Source organism: Hoplias malabaricus, chromosome 10, assembly GCF_029633855.1.
Source record: "Hoplias malabaricus isolate fHopMal1 chromosome 10, fHopMal1.hap1, whole genome shotgun sequence".
NCBI lineage: Eukaryota > Metazoa > Chordata > Actinopteri > Characiformes > Erythrinidae > Hoplias > Hoplias malabaricus.
In genome coordinates this window covers 38,750,465-38,765,342 of record NC_089809.1, presented here as the reverse complement: position 1 = coordinate 38,765,342, position 14,878 = coordinate 38,750,465, and the positions used below count along the sequence as shown (strand labels likewise).

The following is a 14,878-nucleotide window of genomic DNA, read 5'->3' as shown; positions in this document are numbered from 1 at the left end:
GAGAGAGAGAAACAGTGACAGAGAGAGAGAGAGAGAAAGAAAGAAAGGGAGAGAGTAGAGAGAGAGAGACAGTGAGAGAGAGAGAGAGAGAGAGAGAGAAAGAAAGGGAGAGAGTAGAGAGAGAGAGGCTAGCATACCAGACTGAGACACTTTGTTTTTAACTTATTTACAGACACTGGGTGCAAATGGTGAGGACATTTTATAAACAATTTTTTTTTATTTTTTATTTTTTATTAAAATCGTGACACAATGTAATTGACTGAGAATTTGTAAAATAGATTTGATTAAAAAACCCAATAAAAAGCAGTTTAAATATGTAAACATTAAACAAAAAGAGGTGGAAACATCGACATATTCCACTTTAAGTAGTCTCAAGATAAACAGAAATAAGCTGTAGCTGTAGGAGTAACATTGCAGAGTAGTACACAAAGCTTCCAAAGAAACTGAACGTTTCACATTGAGTGAGTCTTTCATCAGCTGTGTGAGAACTCACCCTATCAACTTCAGGAATGTGCTCTATTAAACTGAACTGGATAAGGGTTACAGTTAATGAATGAATGCTGTGCATGATTTAGTTTAGGGTTTTGACACAGAAACAGTTTTAAAGGAGATATATAATCACTTTTTGAATTTCTGCACATCAATGTGTGGATCTGGAGCTCCTACCAACCCACAAACTGTGAGACAAGACTACCCAGTTACTTTCTTTGTGATCTGCTTAAGTCTGAAAACATTGTTTTGTGTCACATCTTACGTAGATAGCAGAGTGGTAACGCCCCTTTGTCTGAGTCTATCCAATCACAGCGCTGGACCCGCGTTTGTGAGAGTGCAAAGACAAGGTAAAACACAAAAAAACAGACACAACGAGTGCGGAGAAATAAGAGTCATTAGTAAAAACGGCTAAAAACCAGAGCTTCTGCTCCGCGCTCCTCACTGCTGTGCGCTCGGGGTTGGGGTGAACAGTGAGCGGCTCGTTATCATTTAAAGGAACAGGTGGGAGAACACAGGGGGAGAACACTGCTGTGGGGATTTGACCAAAGCAGGTCACAGATGTTTCATTAAGAACCAGAACTGTGTTTCACTCTGAAGAACAGGGAGGGTATGTCCCCTTTAAAGAAAGACCAGTTTAACAGTTATTGTGCCATCTGCCCACACACTATGCCTCAGAAAATACAGCTCCCAGAGGGAATTACTCATCTGGACACCTGCTTGTCCCGTCTGAAGAGAAATGTCCTCCCTCTGCTCTGTTCGGGGGCTTTGGTCTTACCAAGGACAAGTGGAAGCCGAGATTTAAAAGAACACAGCTGCGCCAAATTATCCAGCTGAGAGCTCTTTATGAAGAGTGACCTAGTTCAGTCCAGAATACACTCTGACTCCACTCTGTTTGTGCATGTTTATTTGTAAGATGATCATACAGAAGAGTGGGGTTAAAATGGATAGTTTTATTAATTCATTCAGCTTCTACAACCATTTCATCCTGTTCAGGGTCCACCAGGAATCACTGGGTTCAAGAGCACCACACACACACACAGTCAGTCACTCACACACCCACCCAGCCAGCCACACACACACACACACACACACACGTGGACAGTTTCATACACTGACCCAGTCACACACTCACATTCTCACACACACACACACACCTGTGGACAGTTTCACACACTGACCCAGTTTCACACACACACACACACACAACCTGTGGACAGTTTCACACACTGACCCAGTCACACACTCACATTCTCACAAACACACACACACACACACACACACCTGTGGACAGTTTCACACACTGACCCAGTCACTGACACACACACACACACAATCACAGTGATATCAATAAAAATTCAGAAGACATTTTAGAAACAGGAAAGTCGTCCTGCAGAAGGAGGGGTTTCGTTTTTTATATAATTTCATTAATCACAGATCACATTACAGACGCGACAGGTGGACACCACGGCACAGGATTTGACTGGTGGATAGCTGTCAGCTGATTTAAAGTGCAGCTCTTGGAGGACTCTTTCTGTACATCTCTCTATCTCTCTCTCTCTCTCTCTCTCTCTCTCACACACACAAACACACAGTGTCACACGTAAGGAAAGACCTTATTGATATTTTGGTTGAAACTGTGTCAGATCATAAATAATTAAAATATTACACATAAGGAGGTCTGAATGTAACACAAGCTCCATCATCTGATTGGTCTGTCCTCCCGTCTCCTCGTCTCCACGTCCAGTGTCTCAGGTCCCAGTGTCGCCAGTGCCTTTCCTCAGTGGCCCTTTGGACGTGTAGATCTTGTGAGGTATGAACAAAAGTTCTCATTGTCATTGTCATCAAGGCTCTTTAAACTGGGTACAGAAGAAAGTCATCCTCTTTTGGTCAGTCTTTCTGATAGCCTCTCTCTCTCACTCTCTCTCTCTCTCTCTCTCTCTCTCTCAGACAGAGGTGGACTGTTTGATGCTGTGGAAGCTGAGGCGTGAGGGTGAGGTTGGGATGGACATGGCTCTGGCCACTCGTGTGCTCATTGAATGTTTGTCCTGCCAGCGGTGCCATCGCTTCCGTACTGTAGAGCGTACCTGGGCAAACACAAACACACACACACTAGCCTATCACTTCACTACACGACACTGTCTCTACACTCTGCATATTGTCCAAAGAAAGACATGATTGTCCAAAACAGTAGCTTTACAGAAGAAGGAAAACCCTCTTTAAGATTTAGTGGAAGTCCTTTTAAAAAAGATTTTATTCAGAGTCATTTTGGAGCATTCCTATTGGTCGATTCGTCATGAAATGTTCACACAGTGTGAAGGACAGCTGCTGTGTTCAGATGATGCAGTAAACTAAACCTCCACAAACACGGAGATTCCGATTTTCCTTTTGACAGATTTGTTTAAACACTTCATTAAGAAACAGCGCTCACTGAGGAATTAATGAGTTCTTAAATCTGTTCAGTTTTTACACATTTAACACATGTAATATTTCAGAGGACATGTTATATTTAAGTCTTTTTCTTAGAGCAGACTCTTTATTAATCTAAACAACCTTCTCCTCTGTTTCACAGCCTTCACGCTGTATGAATATTTCATGATGAATGACCAATAGAAATGCCCCAAAGTTACTTTAAATAAAACATATTTACATTGACTTCCATTGAAAAGATAAGGCTTTTTCCTTCTCCTGTAAGGTTACTAATTTTGGAGATACATGTAATTGGGTAACTTTCACAATTATAAATAAGTGTTTTTTTTGGTGTTTATATATGTACACATACAGGGTGGGCCATTTATATGGATACACCTTAATAAAATGGGAATGGTTGGTGATATTAACTTCCTGTTTGTGGCACATTAGTATATGGGAGGAGGGAAACTTTTCAAGATGGGTGGTGACCATGGCGGCCATTTTGATCCAACTTTTGTTTTTTTCAATGGGAAGAGGGTCATGTGACACATCAAACTTATAGGGATTTTCACAAGAAAAACAATGGTGTGCTTTGTTTTAACGTAACTTTATTACGTTAAAACATTACGTAAACATTGTGTTGGATTGTCAATGCAACCCTCTTCTCCCACTCTTCATACACTGATAGCAACACTGCAGGAGAAATGCTAGCACAGGCTTCCACTATCCGTAGTTCAGACCATTGTCTTTTCTTGTGAAATTCCCAATAAGTCTGATGTGTCACATGACCCTCTTCCCATTGAAAAAACTACATTTGGATCCAAAATGGCCGACTTCATCATGAATGCATCTGGATTATGTTATCTTTGACAATCAGAGGGTTCTAGAGCAAAATAAAGTGTCTCTGATAACAATGAACAAGCATATGTGTGTGTGTGTGTGTGTGTGCGCAAACTGATCTGCGCTTACCTCACTGTTTAGAAAACAATAGAACACAGACACAAAGGAGCCCTAAAGAAGTGAGAGAACAGAGTTTAGCACAAAAAGAAAAACATACAGAGCCCTGACAGAGAGAAGAGACCTAATAAAGTAATGTAAAGCAGTTGGTCGTCATTGGACGTCTTCTGCATTTAACCTGTCTGTGGCAGTGAACACACACACACACACCAGTGCACTAGGGGCTGTAAACACACACCCAGAGTGGGGGGCATGCTGAAATAAATGTCCAAAAACATAAAACGAGCTGCACGTCAGGTGTAGAGGCTTTAGAATAGCCCCACCCCCTTGTGTGAGTCTGTCCAATCACAGAGCTGGACCCGTGTTTATGTGAGAGCACAAAGACGAGGTTAAACGCAGCAAAACAGACACAACGAGCGCAGAGAAATAAGAGCACTGAGTAAAAACAGAGAAAGAACGGAGAAGAAAGAGAACTGAAAACCAGATCTTCTGCTCCTCGCTCCTCACTGCTGTGCGCTCGGGGTCGGGGTGAACAGCGAGCGGCTCATTATCATTTAAAGGAACAGGTGCTGAAAGCGGGCGTTCTGAACAGGGCTGTTTACACAGGGGGAGAACACTGCTGTGGGGTTTGGACCAAAGCAGGTCACAGACGTTTCATTAAGAAACAGAACTGTTATGCCCCATAAACTTTTTACTTATTAATTAAAAATATATAATGTGTATTTTATATATTATATACATAGTATTAAAAGCTTTGTTAACAGTATTAAAACATTTTGATAATATGAAATGCTATATAAATATATTTAATTCATTTTCTGAGGTTTCCTCAAAACTCCACAGAAATTCCTGTTAAATTTCTTTTGCAGACTCATGACATATCGAAATTTCAGAGGGGAATGTCACAATGTGAAAGGGATAACAGTATTCCCAGTGCGTACATTAGTTTTTCCAACCAAAAACCAACCAAAGTGGAGGGCAGTGTAATACCTGCACCATCCACATCCTGCCCCAGGTAAAGGAGACCTACCTGAAATGACTGGAGGAAGGAGTTGAAATAGATGAAGACAATTTGGGAGACCTCATCCTCCCCTGGGTTTACAAAAAACAGCATGTATGTGATTCCCAGCAGAGGCAGGAGCACTAGGGTGGCCTTCACGGCCTTCCTACAGGGTTCAGAAGCATGAGATAAGAGAGATGCACATATTTTCAGAAAGGAAAACATTTACAGCGCATGCCGAACGATGAACGGTGTTCTAGATGATTATAAAACGACATGGAAGTGTCAGTAGAGCATCAAGAACCCTTCAGAACTGATTGCCGAGGCTTGTGCTGTAAACGCACTCCAGGATTAAAGGTGGGGTGTGTGTTTCTGACGCGGCTGGGAGCTCCGTCTCTGAGCCGTGCTCTGTTCACATTCGGTGTGTGATTGTGTTCAGTGTGAAACAGACTGGGGGTACACTTTGGTCCCAAACTGGTTTCTCTCAGTGTTTACATTTGACTTCTTTATGTTCGTTGTCATGGGGAAGAGTCATGTGACTACAGCACAGTGGTGTGGGTTTAAAGGGATAGTACATGAACACACAGTATTAACAGAATAAAAAAAGGAAGAACAGAATTAAAAGAAAAATAAATACAATCTTACAGACAAGATTACGTAGATTAGTCAAAAATGTCGATTTCAGTTTATTTTTAATTATTTGCCCAGATCTATTTGGACATGTTTGGAAGATGACACTGAACATAAGGTAGTTAAATGTTAAAACTTCAGCGCCCAAAGTTAATCCCTAATTGGCCTCGGGTCTCAGAGGAAGCACATGCTCTTGCCCATGGCTGGGGCACTGTGTGATCAGGGAAGGCCGGAATAATGGGGGAGAACTGGTCAAATCTAATAAGGAGTTTAACACATCGGTCCCAGTTCTCCTGTGGCCATCCAAGTGGATTGATTTCTGGTGGCTGTAAAGGCCATTGAACATGGTTTACATTCTCATACTGATCAAAATACAGTGACCCCCTGGTGCTTCGAGGATGGCGATCTCAATCTGGAAGTGGCTGCTTCTCTCGGGATGGAAATGTTTCATCACAGGATAAAGCTGATCAGTCAGGAAAACGCTGGGCTTATTCACAGTGACCCTTCCATTTACGTGGTCAAAAGGACTCCAGCAAAATGCCCATAAGGCATAACACAGGGGTCTAGCGTCCTCTATTTGCTGCACGTTAGTCGCCCACTTTTGAAAAACATGGTGAGCATGGTTCATGGTGGGAGCATCTTATTATTGATTCTTATGGGCCTCCAATCTTTTGCTCTGTGTTTTCCTGTATTTTTTCACCTATCCACAAGTTTCTACACACCCCTCATTTCAAGTGAATTTTACTTCTGCTAAATTATGGTGCACCCATCGCTGACACAGTACCAGCTGTGCACACAGAGCTTGTATAATGTCCAGAGAAAAGCATTAAATAAAATAATATCAGTGCAGCTGCACATTCAAAGCTCAGTCTGTGTAAAGGGTAATGTCTCTGATTGTGGGGAAACACTGTTCTATGGTTAGTTTACATTCAGAAGCTCTGCGTCTTTTAAGGTGGAATGGTGTGTTTGAGGAAAAAAACGATTGTTGTTTGTACGCAGCTGAAGTGTAAATGGTCTGTAAGTGTTTATTTACTGTTTGAATTCCCACAGAAACTCATGTGTAACTCGAGCTGTTTAGTTTTGTAGCACTTTCGTTCTGTGTTTACTTTCATGCAGTTAGCGCTCTCCTGAATTTAGAGTCGGTTCCACCTTAAGTAATGTAACTGTAACAGCAAAAATAAGTCAGTGTTACCCCCCTATGGAGCAGGAATAGATAGGTGCTTTTCAGCGTTTGGAGTCTCTCCGTTGTCTAAAAACCTCCAGATGGCGTTTCTCTGCCATGAGCAGAGAGAGAGAAAGCCTAGCACCGGACCCAGACACTTTGTTTTTTTACCCATTTACAGACACTGGGTGTAAGGATAAGGGGAGGTATACATCTAAAATCATGCAATCATAATGCATTAATACATAAACATTTACAGAGTATAATAAATATCCTGTAATAGACTGCACTGCTAAACCAAATCCTTCATTTCAACAAAACAACTCCAAAGGAATTTTACTTTTACCACCTTTTAGATGTTTATTTTCATCCCAATGTAATAAATATCAATAAATACATCACTACAATAAAAAAGCCAGCTATGTCAAACTGATTTGTGTTTATTTACATTTAAGTTTAGGCTGTGGTCAGTCGGCTGTGTGTGGAAACATTTTGACCAATGGCTGCTGTAGATGCAGGTTGTAGGCCAATAGCAGCAGTGAAAAGGTGGGCCTTAAACAGATGTGTTTAAAGCTATTTGAATTCACTGAATTCCTAAAGCATTTTTTACATCCCAAAAAACAGGACATCTGTGCACTCCACTGTCCACAAACTGTTTTCACCATGTTTTCCACATCTAAAAATACATTCTGTGATATATAAAGAGTGTGTGTTGTGTGTGTACCTGTACTGGATGGTCTCTGAGGTGGTGGAGGCTCTGAGTTTGGTCATAAGGATCCTCACAATGTTGAAGAGGAATATGAAGTTTATCTGTGTGATTCAGAAAGAGCTTTTAACAAAGGTCCCACAAAGTGTGAATGATTCACTGAGAGAACACGGTGAGTAAAGGCTTCTCACCATAAGCACCAGTATCATGGGGCCCTGGTAGATGTAGTCTGTGTACACACCTGCTCTCTTCCCAAACCAGCACCTGATGTCAAAGAAAGTACAGTAACAACTTAGAAAAAATCCACCTGCAAATCTACAGAGAGACAATTACTGCTTTTTCACTCATTCATGAACCTAATTTGGAAACGTTCGGTGCGTTTTCATTGACATAAATTGTTTTCTGAAAGTTTGTCTCCAGCTGGAACCAAAGAAGAGTTGGTTCTTCAGTGTAAACCATGTTGTTGTCCATGAGCGCCTCGAGATAAAGAAGCTCCAGAAAGAGCTCAGGGCCTGAAATATAGTGTTATGGCAAATAAAATGTTATGGGGCTGTTCTCAGCGCAAAAGAGACGCATTGGCTCAGTTGTTCTCTCTGATCTGGAGCTCAGAAGATAACTCACAACCCAGCGTCATTTCCATACGTGTATCATACTTCACTCTGATCTGCGTGTGCTGTAAACAGTGGATAAACCATGACTCTGTCCTGACTCTATCCATTTATCCATGGAGCTGGATTCAGACACAGCCACTGAAACCCAGCCCCCACAGTGCCCTCCGCTGATGATGTATCCTTGGTTCTAATCAAAACTGATGGCAAAGTAGGTGTGTGTGTGTTTTTTTATGTTTGATTTACCCAGCAAAATATAAATTTCAATTATATGGCATACATAAGCGTCAGCATCTTTTAAAGTAGAATGGCGTGTTTGAAGAATATAACGACTGTTGTTTGTACGTGGCTGAAGTGTAAATTGTAAGTTTTTAATCACGGTTTGAATTACCACAAAAACTCATTTGTAACTCGAGCTGTTTCGTTTTGTAGCACTTTCGCTCTGCATTTACTTTCATACATTTAGCACTCTCCTGAATTTAGAGTCAGTTCCAATCTAAATAATCAGAAATGGAAAAAATAAGTCCCTAATAGCAGGAATAGAGCAATATCCTCATCTCGGTTCATGATTTTCAAAGTTCGCAGAATCTCTGCTAATGGATGCCTAGCATTTCTGACCAAGACACTTTGTTTTTTTGCTCATTTACTGACACCAGGGCTTCATAAACACATTAGACTGGTTTCCAGTGCATAAACAGACTGGAGAGCGTTTATAAAATATATATTTTTTGATTATAATCATGAATGTCACCTTTAAATAGGTATAATACACCTTTTAATAATGTATGCCCTATCCTTTATGATATGTGTATATATGACCCTATTTCATATTTCCATTATGGTACGGCCTTTCTGGATTTTATTAAAGCATGTCTTTCTATCTTCACCCAAGATTCATGTCTGCAATAATTCACAACTAACTGCCTTCTTCCAGCTGCACTGGCTCAGTCCTCACTGTTCAGATATTACACAAACACAGATGATGTACTCGTTTACGGCACATGAGCCAAATCCCCAAACCTCAGTTACATTATCACCACCACATTTTATTTATGTTCTCCATGAATAATTGAAGAACTGTGTCAGCTTACTTTCCCTGTTTCCAAAGGAGATGATGTCCTTTCCAGAAAAAGCTTGCTATTTTATTATTACATTATTATTGACACAAAATGCTGCATTGACACAACCTGCTTGAGACATACTATCGATTTTAAGTACAAAGTTATTAGTTTTTCAACAAGCAAATGCAATTATATGACGTTCATTGCCAATCAGATACAATTAAACTGCACTCAAAGAGCACATTTTCTTAATTGTTACTGCAGGCAAGAGTTTAAAATTTGAAGACATTTTAGTGTTCTATCGTTAAACACTGCAATTCTGGTGCACATAAAAATGAAAAATTAGCCAATAAAGATTATTCAGTATTCTGAATCTCTGCTGGGCGGCACGGTGGCGCAGCAGGTAATGTCGCAGTCACACAGCTCCAGGAACCTGAAGGTTGTGGGTTTGTTTCCCGATCCGGGTGACTGTCTATGAGGAGTGTGGTGTGTTCTCCCTGTGTCTGCGTGGGTTTCCTCTGGGAGACTGTCTGTGAGGGTTGTGGTGTGTTCTCCCTGTGTCTGCGTGGGTTTCCTCTGGGAGACTGTCTGTGAGGAGTGTGGTGTGTTCTCCCTGTGTCTGCGTGGGCTTCAAGTGGTGCCTTGTTAAGACTCTACATTTCAGACTCTTTTTGTGGTGACCAACTCTCAATAATAAGAAAGAACTGCTGAAGTCCGCTGTTGTAGGACATCAGTAATGACTGTTATGTAGATCAGTGCACTGGTCAGCAGCTGACCACATTACACTGGTTTTACTGGGGGATGTGACACAGAAGAACCTCTGGAAGACACTCATAACCCCGCAGTGATCTACGGTCCATCAGTCCAAACAGGAAAGGATCTGCAGAAGAGAAACATCTACAGCCAATCAGACACAAGCTCTTGATTTAGGAACCTCCCACTGATGTGTCCTCCCACAGCGTCCAGCAGTTTCTCAAATGCAGCCGATACAGATTGATCCACAAAACCCCTTCTGTGTTAATGGGTTACAGAGCGCATGCAGCAGTGGGAACCAGCAGTGCCCCCTACAGTCTAGTCCCACTGTGTGTTTTGTCTCTTGCTGCTGGAGAAAAGGGTGGAGACAGTGGGTTTAGTGGAGAATGATGATTGGTTGGCGGCTTTGCACTAATCAGGTGTGTCATGGCATCAAACAACACCTCCACTTCCAGCACTGATCTGGGATCTGTGCTTTGATCTGCATTTGTATAATTTTTTTATATAAACACTCTTAAGTCTTCAAAAGCCCCCAAGGTGTTCGCAACCCTTATTTTAAGAACTCTTACTCTTTAGTACACTGTGTACTGTTCTGTGTGAAGGTCTAAGGCACCTGTTAAATGATCATCTTTTAAATACATTTTTTAATGTAAACATTTACTTTCACAAAAAATATTAAAATTAGAACAATTGTAAATACCACTAAGAAAAGTTTTATAGAAGCCAATGTACCCAGCAGTGGTTCTCATCTGATCAGTGCTGGGTTCCTCAACTTACAATACATCAACAACTTTTTTGAAAACAAGGAACTAAGATACAAACTGCATTGATGTTTGTTTGTATTTATTTTAATGATAAATGTGACTCAACAAATAAATATTTTTCTTTTCTCTGAAAATGTGATGCAGACTTACTTCTCATTGTCAAAGTAAAGCTTCCCAAAGGCCCAGGCTACAATAATTGGCAAGGGAATACCTGCAACAGAAAACAGCAGTCACTACAAGCCCTTCTTTTAGTCAATTATATGATATATATATTAAATATCATATATAATATTGATTATATTTTTTGTGTGTATGTGTGTGTGTGTGTGTGTGTGTGTGTGTGTGTGTGTGTGTGTGTGTGTATGTGTGTGTGTGTGCGTGTGTGTGTGTATGTGTGTGTGTGTGTGTGCACTCACGTGTGTGTGTATATGTATGCATGGGTGTGTGTGTGTGTGTATATGTATGAGTGTGTGTGTGTGTGTATGTGTATGTGTGTGTCTGTGTGTCCATCTAAGATAATAATGTTCATGATGTCTTGCAATGACCTACACCATCCGATACAGATGAACATCCATTTCTTGAACCTGTCAGTGGAGTACGTGAGAACGATGGCCGTGTGCAGGTAGCAGCCCTCACCGAACATCCAGAAAAAATTAGCCATGTGGAAATAATTATAAAGCGTTGTCACCAAACGACACCATGGCTAAGAGAGAGACAGACGAACAAAAATATGAGTTTGAACAAGAGTGAGGTTGGTGCATGTCGATTATACAATGTGAAATTCCTCATTGAACTGCTTTGTTACACACAGGCATACTCACTCATGTTTAGAAACTGCACCACAGGAGGCGCTATTAAGGGAATTGTTTCAATGACACTATGCACAGTTGCAAAAATAAAGCATAAGACCATGTCACTAGCACATGTGGGCAATGGCAAAAATGTTGATTGCACTGTGAGAGGTGAAAGCTAGGGATGTGCAAGGTTAACTGTTTAGGTGCCAGTATTTGAGTGTTTAAATCAATATTCGAGTACCAGTTACCACTGGATCTTTTGAAGTCATTAGAAAACAACAGCATGGATGCTACACAGCACCAAACTTCCTTACAACAGTTTGATGTGTTCTATGTTTAGTGGCTGAAAACAAAAACATCCTGCACTGCTGATTAATCCAGCTGAAGGAAAAACTAGAGCTAGTCATATATCAATGATAACGTTTACCTCCATATCTTGATCTAAAATAATGACATCTAATCACAAAAATGGCAGTGAGAGATGCTGCTCCTCAGTTTTGTAGAAGGTAAATACTATCAAAAAAGAGGCTAATCAAAGAGGGCTAATGCCATGAATAATGAAACGTAAACACCTGGACTGACTTAACAATAACACAATACACAATAACACAATACACAATAATAACTCATCATTACACACGAGGGGACGCTAGAAAGCTGTTTTGCAGCAGCGCTGTTAGGAAGAATGACGCTGCACAGGAACACTGCTCCACGGTGAGCTCCTCTGACAACAGCCTCTGTGGGGCTCGCATAACAATATAGTTTAAAAAAGCATTTACACCCCCTGCTGTAGGAAAGTGGGGTTTCAGTTTTTAATGTTGCAGGTTTGGGACTTTAGGATCTCATTTCAGTTAACCCTTTATTAACTGTTACTGTGATTTGAAATACACCTCCCTAGTGGAAGTGCAGTAATCCCCATCCCAACCCCAGGTGACCACCATGTTTCAAGAAGATTTAATTCCGTTAAATGCGACTGCATCATAGAAAATTAGTAAATAGCAGTGTTAGACAGATTTAATGGTCCAGCACAGCTATGAAATTAGAGTTTAATGATCACCTGTTAGTCTGATTTCAAATTCCATGCCCAACTCACCTTTGATGGTTGAGTGAGTAAATATTTCGCTACGATATTTTATATATTATATATTATAACGCTACGATATGCAAAAGTGATCAGCAGTGATGAAGCACGTCATTCAGTGAAAGCAGACGTGTGGCTGAGAAGCATCCAGCTTTAAAAGCAGAGGTCAGACCCCAGGTGTGGCCTATTTCTGCATCTGAACCACTGGGATAGAGAGGCATTTTCCTGCATTTCTCCGCAAACATGCAGCTGAAATTAAATTGAGCAGAGCTTCTCTGTTCAGTTCGATTCAGGCCTCACTCACCACGTTGCTCTCGTGTACATCAGGGCTCATTGTGAGTTGAACGATGAACCACGTGGCATTCCTCAGGATGAAGGCTGTAATGAGATTCCAGTGGATGATGTTCCTAAGACAGCGAATACTCCTGCAGAGGGGAGAGACAGAAACAACGTGGAGTGGGTGTCATTTGTCAAGGATTCAGTCTCTGTGAAATATGAATAATTTTTCATTTTTGTGTTTCAGTGTTAGATTTTTTATCGTCTAAATACATTCCTCAAAAGTGATTAGAGACAAAACACACATTTATATCTGAGCACAAACGTGAGGAGCAGGTATCCATACGATACATCAGAGATATGAAGAAATAAAAACAATGATGAGTAACAAATGAGCTGACAGTTGGTTTTTATGTTTTGTTTCTAGATTACATTTGTTTTGTTGTTTTCTGAGGAGTGTTTATTCCCCTAGGTCCTGGATTTATATTCAATGAAAAATCACACCTTGGTTTTGAAATAAAAAAAAAAATATTGTCAGTGCACAACTGTACAACAAAATTTGGGCTCACAAACACACACACACACACACACACACACACAGAGCAACCTCTGCACCTCTGAAGCAGACCCTATGTTCCCAGACCCACTTCTCTAACTTTCAACCTTTGAGCCACGAGAACAGCAGGCTTTGAAAACCACAACAACGGCGGCGGTAACGTTAAGCGGTGTTTACTCATAGTGTATTGGCGTGTTGTTGTTGTTTGGGACTGAACACAGCTCCGTCATCAGTTCAGACAGATCAGTAGAGTCTGTTCCTTCCTTGTTGCAGCGTCCAGCTCTCGCTGGATTCTTTCGTCGGCCACCGATCCAAGGAGCGTTTGAACCTCTTCAAAAGACCACGGCGTCATTTTACGAGCTGCCGTCGTGAGTCGGATAAAAACAAACGTGATCTCTGCTGCAGCTGGAGATTTTACAGATGGAGAGTTGGTGCTGGTCGTCTGCGTTGCATGGCGTAGAGTGACAACTCTCTCTGGACAGTCAGCGCTCTGCAAGGTTTACACCCCACGGTTTAGTCCCTACTCGACTCGCTCTGAACCACGAGAGAACAGCCACTAAACAAGAACCCGCTTCTAGAACCAGGACCAGGACCTGATTTACCTGGTGGAGAAGTGGAAATGCGCCATAAGTGTGTTTCTCTCAGGGTTGAAAGTGTGTAAACATTTGGAAACAATATTATTTGGACGAGTGGAACAATTTGAGTATATTCCATCAGATGAATAAGTGTAACATAATGTTAGACTCCCTTCCAATGAAACACACACACACAGACACACACACACACACACACACACACACACACACACACACACACACACACAAATGTACTTGCCAAAGCTCGGAAGTACATCATTTCCTTTATGTTCCCAAAATAGTTGCTGTTGCTGCTCCAGCTGCTGAGCTAAACATACAGCTGCTCTGATGGACAGCATTAGCTGATCACCTTGGATTTGCTGCCCTGAAAATGCCTGTCACTGAAATACATGCATATTTCATATTGATCAATTATTTATTTGCTCAGATTGCTGCAGTCTCAGGCAATGCTTTTCTCTGACAGTATACGAGAGGTGTTTTTCGAGTAACTCAGCCACTGGAGCATTCATCCATTTCAGTCTCACTGCTGCTGTGCTGACCAAACAGAACTGAGGCCCAATTCCCCTTTACTCTCCCCATTCTTCACGACGTCAGGGCTGTCCTGGTATGAACACTGTGGGTCACATTTTGTCCTACAACACATCAACTTCTCTCTGAGACCATTATTAAGACCAGAATGTTCATGGAGAGAGGTTTTGGTGATGAGTTTTCACTAAACCCATTCAGGCTGAATATTAGTTTCACACTGCCAGAGAGTGTGGTGCGTTTTGCCAGTTAACGTGGCCAAGAACCACCTCAAAGGTGGAGGAAAAGAAATTTGACTGACATGCAAAAGTACCAATCACAAGCATGATATTTTGGCATGACGTCTAGAAGTAGGCGATTCACGTTGGAACAATACCAGAGCCAGTAGAAATTGATACACGGAAGTGAGTATATGTGGATTTACAGACAGCCAATCAGAATGCAACTTGTAGAATCCTGAGAGTGAGACCAGTTTTACTTGTGGGCAGAGCATCTGTGGCTGAGACTA

At 41.3% G+C, this 14,878-nt stretch overlaps 1 protein-coding gene across 1 annotated transcript in view; it reads right to left on the bottom strand.

The window, feature by feature from the left end:
• Positions 1-1,742: 1,742 nt before the first annotated feature.
• Positions 1,743-14,878, bottom strand: part of LOC136708360 (corticotropin-releasing factor receptor 1-like) — a 30,782-nt gene continuing 17,646 nt past the window's right edge. Inside the window, exons 7-14 of the mRNA XM_066682868.1 lie at positions 12,722-12,842; positions 11,092-11,245; positions 10,693-10,753; positions 7,548-7,620; positions 7,375-7,460; positions 4,889-5,024; positions 3,871-3,912; positions 1,743-2,576 (exon numbers count right to left, since the gene is read on the bottom strand). Coding sequence (XP_066538965.1) covers positions 2,436-2,576; positions 3,871-3,912; positions 4,889-5,024; positions 7,375-7,460; positions 7,548-7,620; positions 10,693-10,753; positions 11,092-11,245; positions 12,722-12,842 — 814 coding nt within the window. The 3' untranslated portion in view covers positions 1,743-2,435. The remainder of the gene's footprint in view (positions 2,577-3,870; positions 3,913-4,888; positions 5,025-7,374; positions 7,461-7,547; positions 7,621-10,692; positions 10,754-11,091; positions 11,246-12,721; positions 12,843-14,878) is intronic.